At 39.4% G+C, this 22586-nt stretch overlaps 10 protein-coding genes across 13 annotated transcripts; 2 read left to right on the forward strand and 8 right to left on the reverse strand.

Moving 5' to 3' along the window:
* Positions 1–392: 392 nt before the first annotated feature.
* On the reverse strand, positions 393–1119 carry LOC111599528 (male-specific sperm protein Mst84Db-like). The gene is made up of 2 exons (XM_023315182.2): positions 796–1119; positions 393–640 (listed from the first exon to the last, which is right to left on the reverse strand). The coding sequence occupies exons 1-2, from the start codon at positions 1007–1009 to the stop codon at positions 630–632; spliced, it is 225 nt and encodes a 74-aa protein (XP_023170950.2). The 5' UTR covers positions 1010–1119; the 3' UTR covers positions 393–629.
* A 1638-nt stretch (positions 1120–2757) lies between these two features.
* LOC111599529 (male-specific sperm protein Mst84Da-like) lies at positions 2758–3321 on the reverse strand. Its single transcript, XM_023315183.1, has 2 exons — positions 3159–3321; positions 2758–2985 (listed from the first exon to the last, which is right to left on the reverse strand). The coding sequence occupies exons 1-2, from the start codon at positions 3205–3207 to the stop codon at positions 2873–2875; spliced, it is 162 nt and encodes a 53-aa protein (XP_023170951.1). The 5' UTR covers positions 3208–3321; the 3' UTR covers positions 2758–2872.
* A 183-nt stretch (positions 3322–3504) lies between these two features.
* LOC111599530 (kunitz-type serine protease inhibitor textilinin-1-like) lies at positions 3505–3933 on the reverse strand. The gene is made up of 2 exons (XM_023315185.1): positions 3806–3933; positions 3505–3755 (listed from the first exon to the last, which is right to left on the reverse strand). Exons 1-2 carry the CDS (start codon positions 3870–3872, stop codon positions 3586–3588), a joined length of 237 nt encoding a protein of 78 aa, XP_023170953.1. The 5' UTR covers positions 3873–3933; the 3' UTR covers positions 3505–3585.
* Positions 3934–4059: 126 nt separating this feature from the next.
* LOC111599531 (kunitz-type serine protease inhibitor textilinin-6-like) lies at positions 4060–6084 on the reverse strand. 3 transcript variants are annotated; one of them, XM_030224511.1, is made up of 2 exons: positions 5971–6084; positions 4060–4281 (listed from the first exon to the last, which is right to left on the reverse strand). In XM_030224511.1, the coding sequence occupies exons 1-2, from the start codon at positions 6038–6040 to the stop codon at positions 4112–4114; spliced, it is 240 nt and encodes a 79-aa protein (XP_030080371.1). In that variant the 5' UTR covers positions 6041–6084; the 3' UTR covers positions 4060–4111. The 3 variants fall into 3 exon arrangements, with proteins under 3 accessions (XP_030080371.1, XP_030080370.1, XP_030080369.1); XM_030224510.1 differs by lacking the exon at positions 5971–6084 and adding an exon at positions 4344–4445; XM_030224509.1 differs by lacking the exon at positions 4060–4281 and adding an exon at positions 5687–5908 and having other exon boundaries at positions 5971–6076.
* Positions 5144–5623, reverse strand: LOC115483215 (U-actitoxin-Avd3h-like). The gene is made up of 2 exons (XM_030224508.1): positions 5431–5623; positions 5144–5380 (listed from the first exon to the last, which is right to left on the reverse strand). The coding sequence occupies exons 1-2, from the start codon at positions 5495–5497 to the stop codon at positions 5199–5201; spliced, it is 249 nt and encodes an 82-aa protein (XP_030080368.1). The 5' UTR covers positions 5498–5623; the 3' UTR covers positions 5144–5198.
* A 1579-nt stretch (positions 6085–7663) lies between the features above and the next one.
* On the forward strand, positions 7664–8332 carry LOC111597759. The gene has a single exon (XM_023312613.1). It carries the CDS (start codon positions 7712–7714, stop codon positions 8315–8317), a length of 606 nt encoding a protein of 201 aa, XP_023168381.1. The 5' UTR covers positions 7664–7711; the 3' UTR covers positions 8318–8332.
* A 13-nt stretch (positions 8333–8345) lies between these two features.
* On the reverse strand, positions 8346–11299 carry LOC111597753 (wolframin). The gene is made up of 4 exons (XM_023312608.2): positions 11119–11299; positions 10950–11048; positions 9323–10899; positions 8346–9263 (listed from the first exon to the last, which is right to left on the reverse strand). The coding sequence occupies exons 1-4, from the start codon at positions 11180–11182 to the stop codon at positions 8385–8387; spliced, it is 2619 nt and encodes an 872-aa protein (XP_023168376.1). The 5' UTR covers positions 11183–11299; the 3' UTR covers positions 8346–8384.
* A 1345-nt stretch (positions 11300–12644) lies between these two features.
* Positions 12645–13036, reverse strand: LOC111597758 (hemolymph trypsin inhibitor B-like). The gene is made up of 2 exons (XM_023312612.2): positions 12937–13036; positions 12645–12878 (listed from the first exon to the last, which is right to left on the reverse strand). The coding sequence occupies exons 1-2, from the start codon at positions 13001–13003 to the stop codon at positions 12709–12711; spliced, it is 237 nt and encodes a 78-aa protein (XP_023168380.1). The 5' UTR covers positions 13004–13036; the 3' UTR covers positions 12645–12708.
* A 376-nt stretch (positions 13037–13412) lies between these two features.
* LOC111597755 (D-aspartate oxidase) lies at positions 13413–14875 on the forward strand. Its single transcript, XM_023312610.2, has 4 exons — positions 13413–13753; positions 13815–14027; positions 14084–14380; positions 14438–14875. The coding sequence occupies exons 1-4, from the start codon at positions 13551–13553 to the stop codon at positions 14748–14750; spliced, it is 1026 nt and encodes a 341-aa protein (XP_023168378.2). The 5' UTR covers positions 13413–13550; the 3' UTR covers positions 14751–14875.
* A 185-nt stretch (positions 14876–15060) lies between these two features.
* LOC111597756 lies at positions 15061–16196 on the reverse strand. 2 transcript variants are annotated; one of them, XM_030224507.1, is made up of 3 exons: positions 15999–16080; positions 15722–15897; positions 15061–15654 (listed from the first exon to the last, which is right to left on the reverse strand). In XM_030224507.1, exons 2-3 carry the CDS (start codon positions 15862–15864, stop codon positions 15150–15152), a joined length of 648 nt encoding a protein of 215 aa, XP_030080367.1. In that variant the 5' UTR covers positions 15865–15897; positions 15999–16080; the 3' UTR covers positions 15061–15149. The 2 variants fall into 2 exon arrangements, with proteins under 2 accessions (XP_030080367.1, XP_023168379.2); XM_023312611.2 differs by having other exon boundaries at positions 15063–15654; positions 15722–15946; positions 15999–16196.
* Positions 16197–22586: the final 6390 nt, after the last annotated feature.

Consider the following 22586-nt stretch of genomic DNA (forward strand, 5'->3'; position numbering starts at 1 on the left):
TAATTATATCTTACACCCATTCAATAAAGATTGCGTGTAACTGCCCTTTTACAGTTTCAATTGGGTCATTTTATCATAGACCATTTGTAATGCTGAAAAATATCATAATGCAATAATTGATTACAGCATTAGTCAACCATACATTAGTCATTAATGATGTTTTTGAGTGCGACCAGAACTTTCGAATACGAAAGCAAAGAAAAAATACTAAAATCGACCTTAAATTCCAAATTTCTTATCGTCAAGTTATCGATAACGAAAATAATTTCTTTCTAAATATGACGGTTTTTATTTCAGATTGTCTTATTTGTGTAATTCAAATGGGAAATGGATTATTTATAGTTTATTTATAGTTTAGTTTAGTTTAAAAGTCCCGGAAACTAAAACAAATATTTTTATGGTGTTCCAAATATAATTTGCCAAAGTTCCGAGTCAAAATTACTTTTCTAATTTCACAATTTAAAATTCAGTCTTCTTCCAACTTGCTTCCAAACCTTTTAAAACCAGAAGTTTCACAAACACATCCATCGATGCCTACATGGATTTGCTTTTTTTGCTGTTTATATATATATATATATTATATTATATATACACAGACAGCACCCACACTATTGACGCTTTCACGATGTTTAAAATCCACCTAAAATAAAAGTTTTAGATTAATTTAATCAGCGCAGTCTCGGGAGCTTTGCGTGGCGCACACTAGACACAGGGTGTATCAGCACGCCAGAGGCACGAGCTTTTGTCTGCGATGAAATAATTTCCCCTTACCGAATAGCAGGTACGCCTACTTACATGGATAGGTGGGTGGTGTATTCCAACAATTCCAAACGCGTGGATCAGGAATGCCGCCTTCGGGCAACGGCGGGCAGCACACGCCTGGAGCAGGCGAACATGGGATGGGTGATGGCGCACCGCAAGGTGGACTGTGCGGTCCACAGCATGGCCAATGACTGCACGGGCCACATCCTCCGCATGGTCCACAACCTCCACAGCCGCCTCCGCACATTTTCGTGAAACCTAGTTTTGACGATGATGTTTTCTCAAGAAATAAATTTCTTTTTAAATTTAGAAGCTAGTTGAAGTGAATTGATCGAACGGAAGAGAACTAATGACTTATTCGAGTAAGCCTCACAGCCTCGTTCCATAAAATTTCAAAATCAACTGAACTTTGAATTCATGGCCTGCTTAGGGCTTTTAACTTGTATACCCTAGGTCATGGAAAAACGAATTAAGGTATGCTAGAAAACCCCATGAACTGAAATATTCTTCTTCTGGATCAACAATCGCGTCTAATCCAGTCCGTTTACCTGTCTGTCCGCCTGTCGATTCCAGGCGGATGCACATTTCTTTTTGCAGACACCATTTTATTATATTTAAGCAATAACTCTAAAGATTCAACCAATGATCTAATCGAACATATTTCATTTTAGTTCATTATGCAACTCTCCTACGTTTTGCATTTTTCTTCGCACGCTTCCTGATTTAAGAAACTATTGCCATTTCCCTGACATCCTCCATACTTAAATAGTCTGCATTCGTTCTCCGCAGGATAGTATGTCCAATAAAATGCCAACGCTCTACACTGACCCGCAAAACCAGGCGTCTCATCACAAACAGCTGAAATTTAAATGCAAATCAGCCATCTTTCAGCTAAATCTATAAAATCCTTACGATCCTTTGAGCCTAAGGCTAGCCCAAATAATCCCAAGGCGAAAAGCACAGCTGCAAATTTCATTGTAAAGGCTCCACTAAAAAAGTAAATAGATATGGCTAGAGCCCAACGGCTTTATACGATTTATTCTGAAAATTAGACAATTAGCGTAGAAAATGAAATTAAAACGTGGTAAAGGCGGAACTGAACCAGGTAATTCATTCATATATAAATTTGAATGGGAAATTTTGTGGATTTGGTATATTAGAGTTAGCGGAACAAGCTGTATTTCCATATAAAATAGGGTGCATTACATGTTATATATAACTTTACACAAGTTGCTTAAGCAGAAAGTGTTACGCCTTTTTGTAAATGAAGGCAGGGATAAACTCGCATTCTGGTTTATAGAGATTAGGCAGCCTGAGAAGCTCCGCGACAGCTGAGTTACCTGCTCATCTGACCTGACGACTGCATTCTCAAAATACTAGATAGATAGAATCATAACGTTGATGAGCCTGAAGACGAATCAAGGCTTCAAAATGCAATTCTAGCTTAAGCAGAAGAAAACATATTTTTGTCAATACCAAAATTTATTATTTCAAAGGCAACAAGTTGTGTGTAAGACTGAAGATTTAGAATTTAATACTTAAATTAAAATTCACCATTGAGCTAGCTTTGCATTTTTTCGTTCCGGTTGTATAATTTTCGCGTACTCGAATTCTGGCCAACTTCTTTTTAAATATACCGAGTCGGGGCACTCGATATATAGGAGTTTTGCTTAGTGTATTTACCATGCTTTACGGCAATGGTTTTATATTCGAAGCGTCCCGAAAGTATGCTCAAACTCAAAAGCTTTCTATCATCCTTGTAGGTCCAACTTGCTTCCAAATTGATTAGAGCCCCAAACTTTCACAACTACAATCAAACACCTGGAGTCCGTCTGTCTGGCCTCGCTTCCTCTACAGGTTTGCATATTTAACTCGAGACGACCTTTGTAAATGTTTCTTCGCGACGCGTCGCAATGCTTCGTCCTGAGTTGCTTTTTCTGGGGGAACTGTTCAACGGAAAGCCGATCTTTTATATTACAAAAATCAGATACTCACGATATTGCCACTTAATTGTCGACAGTTAAAATAGAACTAGGAGGATTGGAGTTGGTATTAAATTATTTAATTTTCCTTAAAGATTACTCCGTACAGACGCGAAGTGCGTAGGCCCTTAGCAACCGCACTTGGGTGGGGTGTTGTAGCAATGAGCCTTGCACGGCGCACACCACACGCAAGGCATATGCTCCTCTGATCTTTTCAGGTAGCGCGTGGGACATACGCTGCCTTTGAAGGGAAGGATCTCATTAGAATCTGTTGACAAATGATGCTCTTCAGCCATGCTGTGACACGCCAAGCTCAAGAATAATACAGTGGAAGGCTAATAAACACCCAGTGGGGAATGCCGCTTTCGACAAATGGAGGTGGTCACAGCATGGCCAATGACTACATGAACACACAGGGACCACAGCCTCCGCATGGACCACAGCCACAACCGCCTCCGCACATTTTTATGAAATTTTATGGATTGAGATTAATATTCAAAGGAAAATAAAAATTTTGAATTAATTTAGAAGCCAGTTGAAGCGAAAGGTTCGAAGGGAGGGAAACTAAACGTTCTATTCTGGTAGCCCCATTGCCTCATTCGAAAGGTGTTCGAAAGTCGATTGAGTCAGAAGTCAAGGCCTACCTTATTAATTTTACATGCCAGCCAAAGTTTTATTAAAATAAAGCAAACTCAATAATAAAACAGTATTTTGCCACGAAGTATCTAAATGTGTTCGTGATGCCATTGATTAGGTTTCCAAGTAAAACTACCGTCATCTCTCTCAATTTCTGTTTACCAAATTCAATTTATTATAAATAATAATTTTTCACTATGAAAATCTAAGTCTTGCACTTTTTCTCGCACAATTCTTGGGCTTCAAAGTTATTGCTGTTTCCCAAACATCCGCCATAATAAAAAAGTCTGCAGGTGCTATCATCGGGAAAGTAAGTCCAACTAGGGATGTGTCTAAAACACGGACCCGTATCACCGGGCATCTCATCACAAACAGCTGAAATTTAAATAAAAATAATCCGTCATTTCCACCTGAATAACACTTACCATCCTTTGAGCCTAATGAAAGGCCAAATAATCCCAAGAAGATGCAAAACACAGCAGCTAATTTCATTGTCAAGGCTCCTCTGAAACAACAACTGAATAGATATGGCTAGAGACCAACTGCTATATACCATTTTAGAAGATGTGGAAACTTTCACATTTTAGTAGTGTGGAAAATGAAATTAAAACGTGTTAATGGAACTGAATCAGGTATATATATATATTCCTATAATAAATGTTAAGGTCAATATAAAATGTTCGTATAACAAATTCAATTTATTTCGAATAGTAGTCTTTCATTATTGAGATCTACCACATGCACTCGTCCTCGCATATATCTTGAGTAAGGAAACTATTACCATTTCCTTTACGTCCCAAATAGACAAACTGCTTGCAGTCGCGCGGTTTAGCAAAGAAAGTCCATCTATATAAGAAGTCGTTGCCCTCCCCTACAACGGCAGGCTTCTCAAGGCAACCAGCTGGCAATTAGATAGAAACCAAATTAATCATCCGTCTTCATCATCATCTATGAAATCCTTACGATTCTGCGATCTGCCTACGCTTAGCTCAAGTAATCCGAAGAAGAGGCAGAGGATTGCAGCAAATTTCATTTTAAGGGCTGAATGAAGCAACTGAATGGATGGGGATGTAGATCAAGGTATATATACGATTTTTAATTCTTCGCATTTAATTAGAGCAGAAAACAAAATTAAACAAGTAACCCTGTTACAATCGTGCGCTACCGACTGCTGAATACTCTTTCACGGTTTAAATGATAATGGTATATAATTTTTGGTAAGACTCAAGACGGAGCGGAGGCGGTACTTTGAATGTCAAATTTTGGGAGTGTAGCTCTAGAATTTTGGAAAATATAGTTTTTTTTTCAATGACGCAAGAAGGCGGTCAACAGTAACACAATCGTCAAAGTTTTTAGCAGTAAAACTACAAAATACAACTACCTGATTTCCGATATGCCACGCCCACAATGGGCGTAGATATGTCTACCATATATTTATGGACATGTGCTGTCTTCATGAGTATATATGCCGAGCGTTTTTTTTTATATACATTTAATATTTCTATAACTTATAATTTTAGTGATTAGTTTGCTTCGAATTTCATTGAGGTGAAAAGTCCAGAAACACAACATTCGAGAGCTGTATTACTACAAAATTAAATTTTATTGTATGTTTCACGTATAATGAGCAGTCCATTCCTTGACTTGCTGCATTCCTTTAATTAGTGTTGAAAACGAAATTAAAGTGTTAATGGTGGAACTAAATCAGGCAATTCATTCGATTCAAATATATATATATACCTATACGAAAACCTAATAAGTTTTGACTAATTAAATTTTAAATACGTAAAAAAACATTCCACAGATTTTATATTCACTTCAGTCTTCTAATCTCTCCTTGCACCTTTCCTCGCACCGATATCGGCTATGAAAGCTGTTTGCATTTCCACGACAGCCGCCATAGGTGAAATATTCACAGGTGTTATTATTGCGATAGTAAGTCCATCTAGGAATAAATAATGAGCACGGACCGACAACACCAGGCTTCTTTTCACAAACAGCTGCAATTTAAATAAAAATAATCCGTCATTTCCACCTGAATAACACTTACCATCCTTTGAGCCTAATGAAAGGCCAAATAATCCCAAGAAGATGCAAAACACAGCAGCTAATTTCATTGTCAAGGCTCCTCTGAAACAACAACTGAATAGATATGGCTAGAGACCAACTGCTATATACCATTTTAGAAGATGTGGAAACTTTCACATTTTAGTAGTGTGGAAAATGAAATTAAAACGTGTTAATGGAACTGAATCAAGTATATATATATATATTCCTATAATAAATGTTAAGGTCAATATAAAATGTTCATATAACAAATTCAATTTATTTCGAATAGTAGTCTTTCATTATTGAGATCTACCACATGCACTCGTCCTCGCATATATCTTGAGTAAGGAATCTATTACCATTTCCTTTACGTCCCTTAAAGATAAACAGCTTGCAGTCGCGCACTTTAGCAAAGAAAGTCCATCTATATAAGAACTCACTGCCCACCCCTACAACAGCAGGCTTCTCAAGGCAACCAGCTGGCAATTAGATAGAAACCAAATTAATCATCCGTCTTCATCATCATCTATGAAATCCTTACGATTCTGCGATCTGCCTACGCTTAGCTCAAGTAATCCGAAGAAGAGGCAGAGGATTGCAGCAAATTTCATTTTAAGGGCTGAATGAAGCAACTGAATGGATGGGGATGTAGATCAAGGTATATATACGATTTTTAATTCTTCGCATTTAATTAGAGCAGAAAACAAAATTAAACAAGTAACCATGTTACATTAGTGCGCTACCGACTGCTGAATACTCTTTCACGGTTTAAATAATAGTTTCAGATCTCTATCCCCTCAAATAAGAGCTATTTTTTATATACATTTCATATTTCTATAACTTATAATTTTAGTGATTAGTTTGCTTCGAATTTCATTGAGGTGAAAAGTCCAGAAACACAACATTCGAGAGCTGTATTACTACAAAATTAAATTTTATTGTATGTTTCACGTATAATGAGCAGTCCATTCCTTGACTTGCTGCATTCCTTTAATTAGTGTTGAAAACGAAATTAAAGTGTTAATGGTGGAACTAAATCAGGCAATTCATTCGATTCAAATATATATATATACCTATACGAAAAGCTAATAAGTTTTGACTAATTAAATTTTAAATACGTAAAAAACATTCCACAGATATTATTTCCACTTCAGCCTTCCTATGTATCCTTGCACTTTTGCTCGCACCGATATTGGTTATGAAAACTGTTTGCATTTCCACGACAGCCACCATAGGTGAAATATTCACAGGTGTTATTATTGCGATAGTAAGCCCATCTAGGAATCAATAATGTGCACGGACCGACAACACCAGGCTCGTTATCACAAACAGCTGCAATTTAAAAGAAAGTCATCAATTTTTCAGCCAAATCTAAAAAACCCTTACGATCATTTGGGCCGACGGATGGACGAAACAATAAAAAGAAGACGCAAAATAATACAGCAAATTTCATTTTATATAATAGATTGAAACAACTGAATAGAAATGGGTACAGACCAACTGCTTTACACGATTTCAGACGACGCGGAAATCTTTAAACTTATTTAGTGTAAAAAAAGTAATTAAAAGAGTTGATGACGGAACTGAATTAGGTAACTCATTCGATGCAAATATATGATACCCTGTAAATATTTTGAATGGCAAATTTTGTGGTTTTGGTATATTTATAAGTAAGCGGAACAGTCTGTAATGGATATATACATATATACATATATATATATATATATATATATATATATATATATATATATATATATATATATATATATATTTATATTTATATTTATATTAAAATTGGCGAGCAATCCATTCGGCGACTTCGCGGCACCAACAACCCTTTCGTATCGGCTGTTAAATATACTTTGTACTAGGGATGATAGCACAAAATATCGATGTATATTGCCTAAAAGATTACTGACAAATGCATGTCACTTTCACAATTATCGTTGTTTACATTTTATATTAAAATTGAATATGTATTGTTTTTTATATTAATTTTAAATATTCTAAATTTATTAAATGCGGTTTAATCCTATTTACAGCTCATTTTATTTAATTTTGATAACTTTATATCAATACCGATATTTTGAAAGTTAGGAAAATGTATTATTTATTAATTTTATTAGTTTCAATTTGACCTTTTATTACTCGATATGACCAACACTGCAACTAGATCTTTTAAGTTTATTAGGTATCGGATTATCGATAACTAAGTTGGGATAGTTCACATCGTTAAGTATCGTAATTGAATTGCGCGCCTTAACCTAATTTTAACGTGACAGATGTTGCTTCCTTTTCTTAATTATTCTAAATCATCCGAAATGTGCACAAAAAAAGTGCGTGAATGGCTGGTCTTGCTCACCATGGAGAAGTACGTGCGTTGCTTTACAGAACGTGGATACATAACTATTGCTCAATGCAAACAGATTTTGACTAGCGATCTCATCTTGTTGGGCATTGATGACCCAAACCATCGCCATCTACTCTTAACAGGCGTGCAGTTGCTCATCAATTCACCTAAGCTTTTTACTTGTCCCGAGCCCTGCGAGTTGCATTTGACAGGTGCAGACCAAAACTTGACCGAAGATTTCTTGGATACCTGCCAAATTGATTTGCAAGCTGTGGATACTTCTTTTAGCTCTCTTCCAAGAACTAAACGTGAACGCAAGTTAAGGGTGAAGAAAGTTAAGGATAAACAGTGTGCTGTCAATATTACAGCAAATTTTACGTGCGTCGCTTGTCCACATTTACAATTCGGCCAGCTTTTTGAATTGGACCAACATATTTCTGACCTAAAGCAGAGTGATGATCCTTCGGCGTCTGAGCATAAATATGGCGACCTCATTAGCAATGTACAAGAGGCTACACCCATTGTACTAATGGAATAACTTTCAAGTCAAAAAAAAACAATAAAACAGTTTATAATTAATAATATTCTATGACTATTTTGGGTATCTATTTAAACGTTATTAATGGACTTAGTAGGGCATTCAACAAATACTTTATGCCCCGCATGAGATCCTGCATGCGTGCATCCACCGGGGAAGCAACCTGCATGCGCTGTATGCTCACGCTGCCTAGATCCGGGGATTTGCAGTCCAAGCATTCTATGGTTTTCAGGTCCACCTGAGGTGGAGCGCTGGAACCGAGGACAAAGTGTTCGCGCACATTGTTAGCTAACAGGCGCGAGTTGTGGAGAGTGCCATAGAACGATATCCGATCGCCGCGATGCAGTCTCTGCGTAAAATTGCCAAAGTCATGATGAGCACGCAGCACTACATCCGATGTGAAAGTCGCACGTCCTAGCAAGCTGTTGCTCGATGCCACCTGAACGAGCAGCTCGTACTCGTAACGATTCCAACGCTGCAGCGTGCATTGGCCGGTGTGTGCACTGAGCGTCTTGATTACACGCTGCCACTCGAGGCAGTGCGTCTCCTGCTGGGGGTTACACTCGAAATGCTGCGCAATGTTTTCGCCATACACACAGCGCAACAACTTCCCCAACAAGGTGGGCAGGTAACTGGCTATCACATCCTCCAGTATATTGTATACGCGAGCAATTTGAACGTGCGACACTTTGCCTTCCCAAGCCACATGCAAGCCATTAAGATGGGAGCAGCGTAGTTGGGCTTTTATTTTGTTAGGCTGATCGTGAACAGGCTGGGCGCATAGCTCATAGAAGCGTTCCCATTGCAGCGAATCGGACAAAGAGTGCATGCCGACAGTTGGACTAGAAACCACATTGGGCATGGCATTAAATCGAGGAGTATCCTTAAAACTGGAAGTCATATAGGGAAATACTAGCACACATGCGGTGGTGAGTCCCACAAGCAGCTGAAAACAGATGTAATTGTAAAGTATATGTTCCAAATATTAGAAAGATAACTACCTACCTGCAACATGGTGATGTACTTCTGAGTGGAGCGATTAACTGCCAGGACGCAAGAGATCAGCACCACCATAGCGCAGGCAATGGCCGTGGTGCCCCATCGCAGATGCTCGCTTGTCAAGCCCAAGCTATCAATGGCAACGAAAACTGGCACCAGCAATGCCACAATCCCAAATAGCGGCAAGAACAGAACGATGCCAGCTAGGCCGAGAGCTGCGCGCATTGCGCCAAACACTGTAGCGCTCTGTGAGGTTACAATGCAAACCTGCAGCCAACTAAGCGTGACGCAGTGTGGGATTAGGTAAGTGTATACGCCATGCCAGTTAGAGCGTTTAGCCAGGAGCACAAGTAGAATAGGTATCAGTAAGTAGAGAGCTGTGCGGCAATTAAGACAAAACTCGATGCCATTGCCAATTACAAAGGAGGAAAAGGTGGGCACGCGCAGATCGAGAAAGCGCCAGTGGGTGGAAACAACTTCGTCCAATTCGTACGGATACTTGGCTAGCACGTTGACAGCAAACGAAACGACAACTAGCCAGTCCGGAAGGAGCTGGGACGAAGCGTACATAAATACGCCCAAAGTGATGAATGTGTTAGCCCCCGAGATGATGGTCAGCTCGGAGTGGGGCAGCCAGGCGTCTGCCACCAATGGATACACAATCAAATTACAAATGAAAGCACAAAAGTAATACAGATACGGCTTCATATTGTTACGTAGAAAACGTTGCTCCGACATCTCTGCTTCGATGTTGTGATCGCCGTAGCTTAGAAATAAGCCAGACCAGATGCGAAAGTCCACAAATTGTTGTTTGGCCTTGAGCATACGGCATGTAGACCAGAGCATGACGCCCAGACTTAGATAGTAGCTAATCATTGGCAGCATTTGACGTTCACTGTCTTCTACGGTGCTCCACCAGCTCAGCAAAACGAGTAGGCTACAACGGGCACTTAGAGGTAGCATGGCGGGCAACGTGACGATAAAGTTAATGAATCGATGGTAAAGTAGCGTAAAGAAAACCAACGGATGAAAGATCATGCGGTAAAAACAAGGCACATGATCCAAACTCTGCGGATGGGGCACGGACAGTGTCAATGTATCGTTGACGCTTGGCAAGCGGCCGGCGGAATAGTTTGAGGCAGCCGATACCAGATGCGCCTCAGTTATAAAACGACGGCGCTCTACATTTCCACGACCTATAGTTATAGCATCTTCCAAAGGCTCGTGCTCGCACTCGCTGCTCTCCTCGTCCGTGTTGGATGAGGAGGCGTCATTGGTTCCGCGACGTCGTCGTTTGCGTTGTAGATTATAAATGCGACGCATTTTGCGCTCCAGCTGCTTGGGCGTAATGTGCTCGTTGCCATTGGACAGACATGCAAAGAGCTCGCGAGCTGCTTTCCGTGCGGCTCGCTCTCCCGCCGTCATGGCCAGACAGCGCCGGACCTCTTCCGCATTTTCCGTTGTAATTCCATTACCAGCATTGTAGCATTTTCGCAGCAGACACACTGCATCTTCATGACCTTGTTGGGCAGCGCTGACTAGCCAATAAACAGCTTTCTGGCTATCATGGGCCATATTGGGCTCTGCGATATGGAAGTATTAGTAGCATTCAGCGCTGCTGCCTACTACATACCTATTGCATTCTCTAGCAGCTTGCGCCCCAGATCAAATTGCACCTGTGGACAGCCTTCTTCTGCAATGTGTTCCTTTAGCTTGTTCAGTGATGCACGATCTAAGGGCAACAGTGAGACATTCATTTACCTCTAAAATTATATTGTTTGGTCTGATATGCATGAAAATACCTTCGAGATTCCAACGTCGTCTTTTGCTGACACCTGTCGGTGCATTTTGTGTCCATGTAGCCATCGAAAAGCAATGCACTGCTAATTTGTTATGAGTTAATCAGTTAAGCATCGAGTTGCACCAAGCCATTCGGAGTAAGTTCTTCGGAACGACTTACAACAAATGAGCGAACCGGCATAATTGTTCGCATGATTTTAATTATCGTTGATTTTGTTCATATTTAAAGAATCAAACCGCCAGTTGGAATCACGGTGGCAGTTTCAAAATCTGTAACTACTCACTTTAGCTATCATATCAAACGTTTTCAGTTCGCAGCTTGCTAATAAATATATGAATTAAACGTTGGCGATACCTACAAAGTATCGCGATGGTTCGATAAATTTTTGATAAGAGCGGACAATCGCCTTCTTTTCGATATGAGAAAATGTCAGCTGTTTTTGAGTTGTGATATTTTTATTTTGGCGCACATTTTTTTTATTTGAAAACGTTGGAAAAACACCTTAATTTATTTTTAGCACATACGCACCCTAAAAAGGGGACTGTGGCCAAAGGACTCCTTAATAACACATTCCAGGTAATCGAGTTCGTTATAATTAATAACATTGAGTTCATTATGGTTTCTGTATACATGCTTTAGCTCCGTAAAGTCGGGCACCCCGACTAGAGCTGTCTAACTTGTTTTTTATTACGGAATTAATGTTTGTAATTGAATATGTATTTGGTCATCTATCTACGTCTTCTGTGAGAAACTCAACCGCTGAGCTTTCACTGCCGCACAGTAGCCGAATGGACTGCTCGGCAGAGTTTTAATATTTTTATATGAGATCTTCTATGGACTAGCTTAAAGACATATACTTAATGCTGCATATATATTTTAAATTATTTTTTTAAATGCAGTTTTTTTACGATTTCTTAAGATCTTTATTTACAGAAAACACAACTGTCTAAATGATACGATATGAAATGACACAAAATAAATATTTTGCATCTTTGTATGGGAAATTGAAAGAAAACAAAAAACACAAAAAATAAAAAACGGGTCAAGCTTTCAGGCTGAGCAGAGTAGAGCAAATCCTAAAAAAATTATGGCATACTTTCGAGCTTAAAGTATATATATTTTTATAAAGTATATATATTCTTTACCGAATTTAACAAGGCCCATGGCCTCGTTAGAAAAGCGTTCGAACGTCGATTGAGCCTACTTTATCAATTTTCCATGCCTGCTATAGTTTTATGAAAATAAAGCTGAATAATAAAACAATATTTAAAGACAATAAAAGATTTACTATTAAATTATATATCATCAAGACTCTAGTATAAGCAGAACTGGTGATAACTCAATGGTGGTGATTCCATGATGAGGTCCACTCAAACCTTGATGTGAAATAGGTATTAACAAGGCATTTTACAGGCAATATTCATTACAAGAGCGTTCAACAGAGTTTCTCTAGTATAAGTTAAAATGACGTTTTATGTCACGAAGTATCTAAATGTGTTCTTGATGCCATCGATTAGGTTTCCGTCATCTCTCTCAATTTCTATTTACCAAATTCAATTTATTACAAATAATAATTTATCATTGTGAAAATCTAATTGACGCACGTTTCCACGCACGATTCTTGATCTACAAAGTTATTTTGGTTTCCCGAACATCCGCCATAGTTAAAAAGTCTGCAGTCGTTGTACTCAGTAAAGTAAGACCATCTAGGAGTAACGGCTCTACACATACCGACAACACTAGGCTCCTCTTCACAAACAGCTGAAATTTAAAAGACAATCATCAATCCGTCCACCAGCAAAATCTAAAAAATCCTTACGGTCTTTTGAGCCCAAGGATAGACCAAATAGTCCCAAGAAGACGCACAACACAGCAGCAAATTTCATTGTAAGGCTAAACTGAAACAACTAAATAGATATGGCTAGAGACCAACTGCTTTATACGATTTCAGGCGACGTGGAAATTTACGTAGTGTAGAAAATGAAATTAAAATGTGTTAATGGAACAGAATCTGGTAATTCGCTCGATTCAAATACATATGTACTTATTCAATGTTAAGGCCATTTTTGGTTTGGTTCCTTATATGTGAATCTAATTTGAGCACCTGTCCTCTGACGATCTTAAGTATAGAAGCGATTAATGTTTCCCCCACAAGTGAGTGGGGGGAGGGGCAGGGGGCAGGGAAATGCTAACTGCTAGAAGGTGAGTTGTTGGAGAGGATGAAGGTAAAAGTTTAAAAAGAATAATAATATTGTTAATCAATTTGGAAATACAAGCGCAGAAGTCCAATGTCAGGGTGGAAGATGTGTCATGAGCGAAATGATAAAGCTCATAAGAATAGGTTCTTATGAGTGGAAACAGCAAGCTGATAAGGGGCTATGCGCTGAACGCTCTTAGCTGAGTGTAACTTGGGTAGCCAGCACGGACGGAATCATGCTGAGAGTAGCTGTTATCGGAGCGGGTGTGAATGGTGTGTCGAGTGCCATCAAAATATTGGAGCACTATCAAGATGAGAAGAAGCTAAATGTGCAGGTTACCATCCTATCTGAGCAATTTACACCCAACACAACGGGCGATGGATCAGCGGGTCTGTGGGGACCGTTTCTGTTGGGCGGCACTGAGGAGTCAAAAGTTCAGTAGGTATTGCGAAATATACTTGACTGAGTACATTCGAGCTTATACGAGCTTATTTATTAGCAAATGGTCAAGCGATATGCACATTTTCCTGGAGAAGATTTGGCGAAGCGAAGATGCGGGCGAGGCGGGCGTTTGTCTAGTGCCCTGCGTGCGTCTGAGCACAGATCCGAATGCCGTCGTTGGCGACTTCTGGCGCGATATTGTCTATGGCGCTGTGGACCTAACAGCCCAACAATTGGCTGTGTACAATAAAGGCAGAGATGTCAAATTTACGTAAGTGTGTGCTGATAGGGACCTATCATTTCAAATCTCTAACGATCGAGCTACAGTTCGGGCATGTCCTTTGTTACGTACACCTCGGAACCCATCAAGCTGCTGCCGTACCTGATGAAACGCTTTGTGCGCCGCGGTGGACAAATTGTGCAGCAAAAAATCACAGATCTCGACAGTTTTGTCAAAGACTCTTCCTACGATGTGATTGTCAACTGCTCTGGCCTTGGCTCCAAGCAGCTGTTGAACGATGATCAAATGTATTCGGTGCGCGGTCAAGTTAGTCGCGTCAAGGCCAATTGGGTGTTCACCGCGCTGCTAGATGAAAGCGACGATGGCAACTACATAATACCAAAGTAAGTTCGCTGTTTCAACACCTTTTAAGCCAGCCACTGATATGTCATTTCGAACAGCACCGAGTCTGTGGTGCTCGGCGGCACTCACCAGGAGAGTGACTACGATACCAAAGTCTCTGCGACGGACAAGCGCTTTATTATTGACGGCTGTCGCAGCCTTCTGCCAGGGCTCAAGCACACGGAGCATTTGTTCGATTGGGTTGGTCTGCGACCGGGTCGTACTCAGCTGCGCCTGGAGGCGGAACGGCGTGGCAACAAGCTGCTCATACACAACTATGGCCATGGCGGCAGTGGAGTCACTCTCTGCTGGGGCTGTGCCGACGATGTCCTCAACCTTCTGCTGGCTGCCAAAGTCAATGCGAAGCTGTAGTCAACCACCTGCCAGTCTTATCAGCAAAAATCAAGTACCTGTTGCTATAATACAAATTGCTTGAACAGGCGATACAAATATCTTCATAAATGCATAATAAACAATTCTTATCAACCGTATTATCACCAGCACGATCAGCGCTGCTTTCCGTTCAGCATGAACTTGTTAATAATACTAAGTGAAATCATTTTATATGAGGCTTCATCTATATTAACTACTTGATTCAATCTGAGTCTGAAAACAGAGTATCACTCGTGAAAGGGACTTGCCAAAATGAAGGCTTAAATTAGACTGAATAGCTGAACTTATTAGATTTTATTGCCAAATAGGAGGAATCTCTATTAAGCCTTACATTCCCATATAAAACATGCCAAAAGAAAGACTATATCGAGTGCAGTTTCACGCCTCATTTTGTCTCATTAGCTCTTCCTCTCGTTCTCTGCGCTCTTGTGCCTTGAGCGCTTCGTGGAATTCCTCGAAGCCAGGCCATTCCATATAATGGACGATCGGATCCATTGGCAATTCATAGAGCAAAGCGTACATTTCGTCCAAGTCGCGCAAACAGTCGAATGGCCGGGTATTTTCGACCTTGTAAATGGAATAGATGGATCTGCCGATTTCCTCATACTCAGCCAGCTCGGCGACATACTGATCCTTGGTGGTAAGGGCAATGAAACAGACTCGTGGCATATGCATGTGCTGTGCGACCACGCCAAACACATCGAAGACGCACATCTGGAAGGACTGATCCTCGTACAAGTCTTCTGGGAAGCCAATCTCATGCACCATCAGGGCATCAAAGTTATCCAGCTGCAAGCTCTTCTTGGTGGATGCTATAAGGTTATCCTTCAGTTCGATCAGGCGCTGAAAGAGGCCTTTCCCAACGAACGCGGGCAGAAACACCCTGCAAAATGATCAATTAGCTTTAACCTTTAACAGATTTCAATATCTTGCCCTATTTATGGGCTCACCAGGAATGCCACGCATCGGTCATCCATTCTAGCAGAGCTACTGCCAAGATCTTGGTTTCGCTTTGGTCCAGCATCATAATCGAGCACTCGTTACGCAAGATATGCAAACAATATTCGCGATATATGGGCTTCATCTCGGGCATGTCGTGCAGACCCAGGCCCTCGTAAACAATGCTCTGCAGAAATGAGTGTTCCCACATGAATTCAATAGCGAGGTCATAATTCCTGTTCGCATCCTGTTGATGAGTGTATTCAATCGATTTTGGAATCTACTTACTTGACGTTAATGTCTGTTATGGGCATATTTTCCCACTCATCCCACTTGATATCGTACTCCAAAGGACGCACATCACTCATCGCACCTATTACTTTATATTTAACTTAAACACACAATTTCGTTTACACACAAAGAAATTTTACAATTAAAAATCAACAAAACTGACATTGGTTAGCACACGCTCCAAATGTCTCACTAGAAATTAGTAAGTCTACTACTATTTATTGTCAAGTTAATTGACTTAAGTTTTTAGAATTGCATGAATATCTATTTTGTGTGCTTTCAATTAAGCTCCATCAGATATTGTGATATTCTTTGATCCAATTTTTGCAGCTTACAAAAAACGAATACGAGCCAAAACATGTTCGAGCACGATCGCTGAGAACAGTGATCTATGCTGCAGTCAGATCTGTGACCTCATATGTGTGAGCTGCAGCAGCTAAAGTGTAACTGTTTGTCACTCCAAAGAGCAACGCCTTTAATTGCAATTTCTTCTGCAATAACTAATATCAATTGCCGTTTCCAGAGGTTTCCCGAGGTGCAGGAAACAAACCCTCCTACAGCGATCACTAGAGTCATTCACAGGTACATGAGGGCACACATATCGCTATACTTCATGAAGAGACCTCGTATACATATGCATATGAATATTTTTTAGTATATTTCTGTGCACAACTTTAAGTTTAACAAAATTTAATTTGTGCTTAAAACTTGTTAATCTGTTGGACTGCAATACAAGACGAATTAGCAGCGAAATTAAAGGCAATTATTCAGCGGGATGCAAATATAAGTGGCAAATGAAATGGGAAAAATGCGTATTTAATTATGGTCATAGACCTTAATCCAGACAACTTTCTGACGGCGGTGCCAACTTTTGGGCTGCTTCACATTTTGAATAAATTTGCATTTCACTTGAGCTCGAGTCGAGGAGCAGCAGCAATAAAAATAAAAGGCAAACAACAATAATAAAAGGCAATTGAAAACTTTTGCATAAGTCGCAACAAGCTAACTTCATTTAACCGAAGCGGAAGTTCGCTAAACTCAACCCACAAGCCACAGTCGAGAACCCAGGCAAATGGGACTCAAGGAGTTGTCTGGCATGTCCTGGCGGTCTCCTGGCACTAGACAACTCCCCGCGAGTCGGCGCACAAAATGGAAGTTTAATTTGTTTTTATAAGCGCGATTATCACTTGAAATGGTTATTCGGAACACTTCAATGAATTTATTCGATTATTATTATTAATAATTTTAGAATTTAATTAATAACATAAGATTATTATGTCTAACAAAATATGTGTTATAAATCTAACGTTCATTATATGTTTCTTAACATTTTCCCTACTTTAATCGCACAGCCTGAAAGTATGCTACAGAAAGTTTTGTATTTAAACAGATACTGCTATACATCAATATACATGTAAATACTGGTGTTAAAAGTGATTTCCCAGTTTTATATTTTTCTTTAATTGCGCAGCCTGAAAGTATGCTACAGAAATTTTTTTATTTAAACAGATAATGCTACATCAATATACATGTAAATACTGGAGTTAAAAGTGAAGACCAATAGAATTTACTTAGCAGATTTGGATGCCACTCTCTCCGCATATCTGGAGTCGTACTTTTGTTATTATTATATATCATTATGACTATATATTTATCATTTATATTTATTATTATTGTATATTATTATAACTATATATTTATCATGCCGTTCAACTGAATAACTCTGCAGTTTTCCAAAAAACTTAAAAATTCAAATTATTTCAAGGAAAACTTCGATTTATAAATTTTGTTGTATAACAAATTTCATATTTATCGGATTTTTATTAATTTTTTCAAGAACATTGCATTGCCTGAAAGTTCATAAATTTATTCCCCTTTTTATTCCCTTTTAACACAGTTAAAAACTTTAGTTTCTTTTGTGAAAACATTTGATTAAAACTAACTGAAATATACAGATGTACTTTAGCCTGCCCTTGTTATCCGAGTATCTTGTCTCTTAAAAGCTCTTTAATACGCGGATTATTCGGCGTTTAGGAGTAAATAAACAAACAATGAGGCTACAAGGGCTGTGGATGGACGGATGAATGGATGTGATTAAACCGAGTTGCTTTGCCAGGGCGCTCAAACATTTCAATAACTTGCTTGTTTTGAATTACTTTGGGCCGCTGCTTTTGTTGAACCCTTTGTTTATTTGTTTGCCGCGCGACACACACACACACACACAGACACAGATACAGCTGCATACACCTTGCGGCTGGCGGCAAGTGCATCCATTTCACAGACGCAGCCCAGTTGGAGGTCCAGGCAGACACGCTACATGTGCCACAGCCACAGCCACAGCCACAATCAAGAAACGTTTTCCGTTTTCCGTTTTTGCATTTCATTTCGCGTTTTGTGTTTCCGCATTTTCGATTTTAAATAAAACCACGTCGAGTTGCAAGTCATGCGTGGGCGGGTGGGAGTGGTTTTTAGCTGGGTGGCTTGCCATCTTTTTGGTGGCATTGGGAATGCGCAGGTGTCGCTGAAAAACAGCCAACGACCGTTAAACGATTTTCGAATGAATTCCAAAATTCGCGATTGTTTCGCCGACCTGCGGGTTGTTTCAACTGCGATTGGGTTAGGGTTTGGATTGGGCTTGGCTTTGGGTTTGGGTTTGGGTTACGCGCTGGATTTGTAAGATGGGCCAGGTGAAATGTTGCGCGTGTAAACAATTTGGCGGATTAAATGAGTCCCAAATGAGACGTTTTTATGCCACATCATAAACTTCTGACGCAAGCGCATCTAAACCGAGTAATATTATAAAGCTCGCCAAATTTCAACACAATTTTATTATGAGTCTTAGCATAGAATTATGATTTAACTGTTTTTAGAATTTATTAATTTTGCTCGATTTGTTTTGGAATATGAATTTCAAAAAATATTTCACAGAAAAAGACGAAAAATTCTACAATTCAAGCTTTACTCACAGAGCCAGAGCTTCTTCATATTCTTATAAATTCTCTCCCGCACGCTTTCTCTTTCTCTTTCTTTCTCACTCTTTCTCTCTAGGCAAGTGTCTAATCGGATAATATCATTGCTAGATCATAGATTGAGTACCTGTATAATGCTCATTCTCTCGCTCAATTTCTATCTTCCTCTCTCTCTCTCTCTCTGTCTCTCTCTCTCTCTTCCTCCCTCTTTCTCTTCATCTCCCCCTTTTTCATGGCCACGGCAACTGTCAAATCGAATGAGCTAATGCCTCTAATACCTTTTCAGTCTAAAGTTCAAATAGATTGAATTCCTTTCTCTCTCTCTCTTTCTATATATATATCTTCCCCTCTCTCTCTCCTTCTATTCCAGTGTCATGGCCAAGGCAAGTGTCAAAATTGAATTATTTCTTTTCAATATTCAATTTATCAACAGGCACGAGACGCGACCAATACGTGTTTGGAATAAGCAGAAGTCGCCGACCCGCCCACACTGGCGCCCCCGTCTCAGATCCCGCTTGACTTTTTGCCATTAAAAGTGTCGCCTGTATTTAAATATCCAATTGACGTAGTGATATGTCAGGGCAGCTAGACAAGCAGCTGGGTGTTGGAAACATTTAAAAATGCGTCGAATGGCGCTTCGCACTGACATGGCCCAAATTCAGTTAGCCCGCGCTCCACTTGCCAATTGGTTGTTGTCCTGTAAATGACACCCGAAGTGTTCTGAATTTTAAAATTCAACTTGTGCAGCATCTCAGAGCGAGCGGCGCCCCACGCCACGAAAGGTGAGCAAGACGTGTTTCAATTTTCGAATTTTAATGCGTATTCCGACTCGACTCGTTGCCTGCTTCGGGGTGGATTTGCGCCCTGGACATGGGTGCGATTTATCCATTATTATTAACATACCTTTGCATATATCCACATGCATATATATTCAAATTGAGACATTAGACAAATTAAATTTACACCTATTTCATTTGATTGTTATCGCTTGTATTCTCACTTAATTATGCCATTCCACCTCACGTCCTATCTCGTTGCCTCCCTCTCTCCCCCTCGCTCTCTCTGTCATTTGCATTTTTTAATGCACATTCACATTTAGCGTTATTGCGGCAAGCCCAGGCAATTATAGAAAAGTGAAACATTTCAGCACATAAAAACGAATGATATAGTTAAACAGAAACCCTGCGAGAGCCTTGGAACTGGGCTCTGACTCTGCTTCGGTTTATAGCTTCATAATCATGTGTGTGCTCTCAGTATGCATAATAATGATTTTATATACTATTATCATATTACATATAAGCCGTGTGCACATAAATACTGATTGTATATATATATATATAGACCTGATATTATCTTTTCATTCACGTATTCACTTGTAGAAGATTACTTTTTGCAAATGAATAATTCTTGCTTATAACTCAGTGCGAAAGTATGGAATTATCTTTATCTTCTTTTAGCTATAAAATATTTAAGTTCAACTACTTGTTCACGAGCACCAGCATTGGGGCCAAAGTAAGAAATCTGTGAGCTGCAATGAAAACGTTTAAAAAGCTTGAGCTGAATATTTGTATAAAATATAAGCCTGTTCAAAGGCAGACAGCGATATTTTTAATAAATTTATTAAAGCGTGTTTTTTACCCAAACAAATCAGAATCATCATTCTTAATGTATAGAAGAACTTTTACCTGACATAGTAAATGAAAAGTTTCTGTGTTTCCTCCAATCGTTCGCATTCAAATAAAATTGAAGTTAAACCACGACAAATACATATATAGAGAGAACGAAGTAAAATCCTTTAACTAGCGAAAACGTGTTTATGATCATAACAATATTTTCGTGACATTTAGTAAGCCTGTGACATTTGGAGTCCTCATGAAATCAATAGCAATGCGTAGATAGTAGAGCAGATAGTAAAAAGTAGGCAAAGAGTTACGCTCATTAGCAGCACGCGATAGTCGAATAAAAACGAAATGGCAAATCAAATGCTGAAAGGAACTAGAAAAGGCGCTGAACAGACGAAGCGCAAATCAGTTACAACTATGGACAGTTATCTCAGCGGGTCATCTCTTCACGAAAGGACAATTATGAGTGGACATGCTAATTTGTGCGTGGCCAGGCACGCGCCAAAGCAGAATACCTCAATATTTGTTGAGCAAACGTGATTTGGCGCATTTGCCAGGCCAGAGACCGCGCCCCCAGACGGCTCCAAGACAGCGCCGCGCCCAGCACAGCACAGCAAATCCTTTCACACACACACACACACAAACTGCGCTGCCTAAAAGTATGCAAAATGTTTGGTTCACGCTGCACAAACAGGCGCTTGGAACTGAGCAAGGAGGACGTGAAGCGTAACCGCTGAGCACGCAAAGGGTTAATTAATTAAATGCGCTTTAGCTTTGATACAACTGAACAAATATATATATATATATACATATATAAATGCATAGAGAACCAACGAAGATATATATATCAGGTACAGCCACAATCGACTGCACATGGCATTTGACTCCGCCCAGCAGCTAGCCACACCCCATTGGATGGGTGCTGTGCGCCACCCCCAAAAGGTTGCCAGCGTCTTTGATGTAAACTTTGGCCCAAGTCTCAAGAAAGTGCCTGAAGCTGTCGCTTTGCAATTTCCAGCCACAAATTTCAAGCGAAAAAAAGTTGTAAAAGCGTTCGGCTTAACGCTTCAATTGCCTTTCACTCGAAGACTTTATTTCTATACTTTTATCTATTTATAGGAAAAGTCGCTAACTGCGCTCTGGGCGTGCTCTTAAGAACAGTGTAAAATCTATGAAATAACAAAAGTTCTTCGAAGCTTATCTATATGAATTGCTTTTTACTGAACTCTAGAAGTTATATTATTTAGAGTCTGTACAGGTAGGAATATATGCAGCGCTTACAATCTATACCTATCTATAGAAAGCACAATTCATTTTTATTCATCACTTTTAATATTACTAATATTATTATACATATTATATTATTATTATTATATATTAAATAATATTCCACATTATGATTTTATTCATTTTTTATTTTTATTATTATTTTATTTATTTTTTATTTTATTTTAGTTTCAGCAACGAATGAAAAGCAAATTTCTAAGACGTGTGACCAAGCAAGAGTGTTACTATTTGAGATAATTATATTTCAGCAGCTGCATAACTTATGGATACTATTTAGCTATTGAAATAAACAATAGGGCTTGCCATTTGCATATAAATTATTTCATAGTAATAAAACGTGTGAAATCAGTTTAATATGCCAACGATATTCCGACTTCTCGTCTGTTTTTGCTATTTAATTTCACATTTGATCACTATGTTTAGTAGATAATATATCAATTGTAACAGAATCAAAATTTGTTGGCACATTCATTAACAGGATATCCATTAGTCTACTACATTTCAGTTAACACCAAGAACCAAGCTAAAGCCCAGCCGTGACGTCAATTCCGTGTAATGAACTGTTAATTAGCAGCTCATTTTCAATTAATCAAAAGACGCCAAAAGAGAGCAAAAGAAGCGCCAATAACATTCGTTAGAACAGTTGACGGCATCGCGTGTACTGGCGTCTGGCATGAGCCACGCCCCCAGGCTGAATGAGGAGCACT

Source organism: Drosophila hydei, unplaced genomic scaffold (assembly GCF_003285905.1).
Source record: "Drosophila hydei strain 15085-1641.00,03,60 unplaced genomic scaffold, DhydRS2 tig00008114-arrow-pilon, whole genome shotgun sequence".
NCBI classification, from domain to species: Eukaryota; Metazoa; Arthropoda; class Insecta; order Diptera; family Drosophilidae; genus Drosophila; species Drosophila hydei.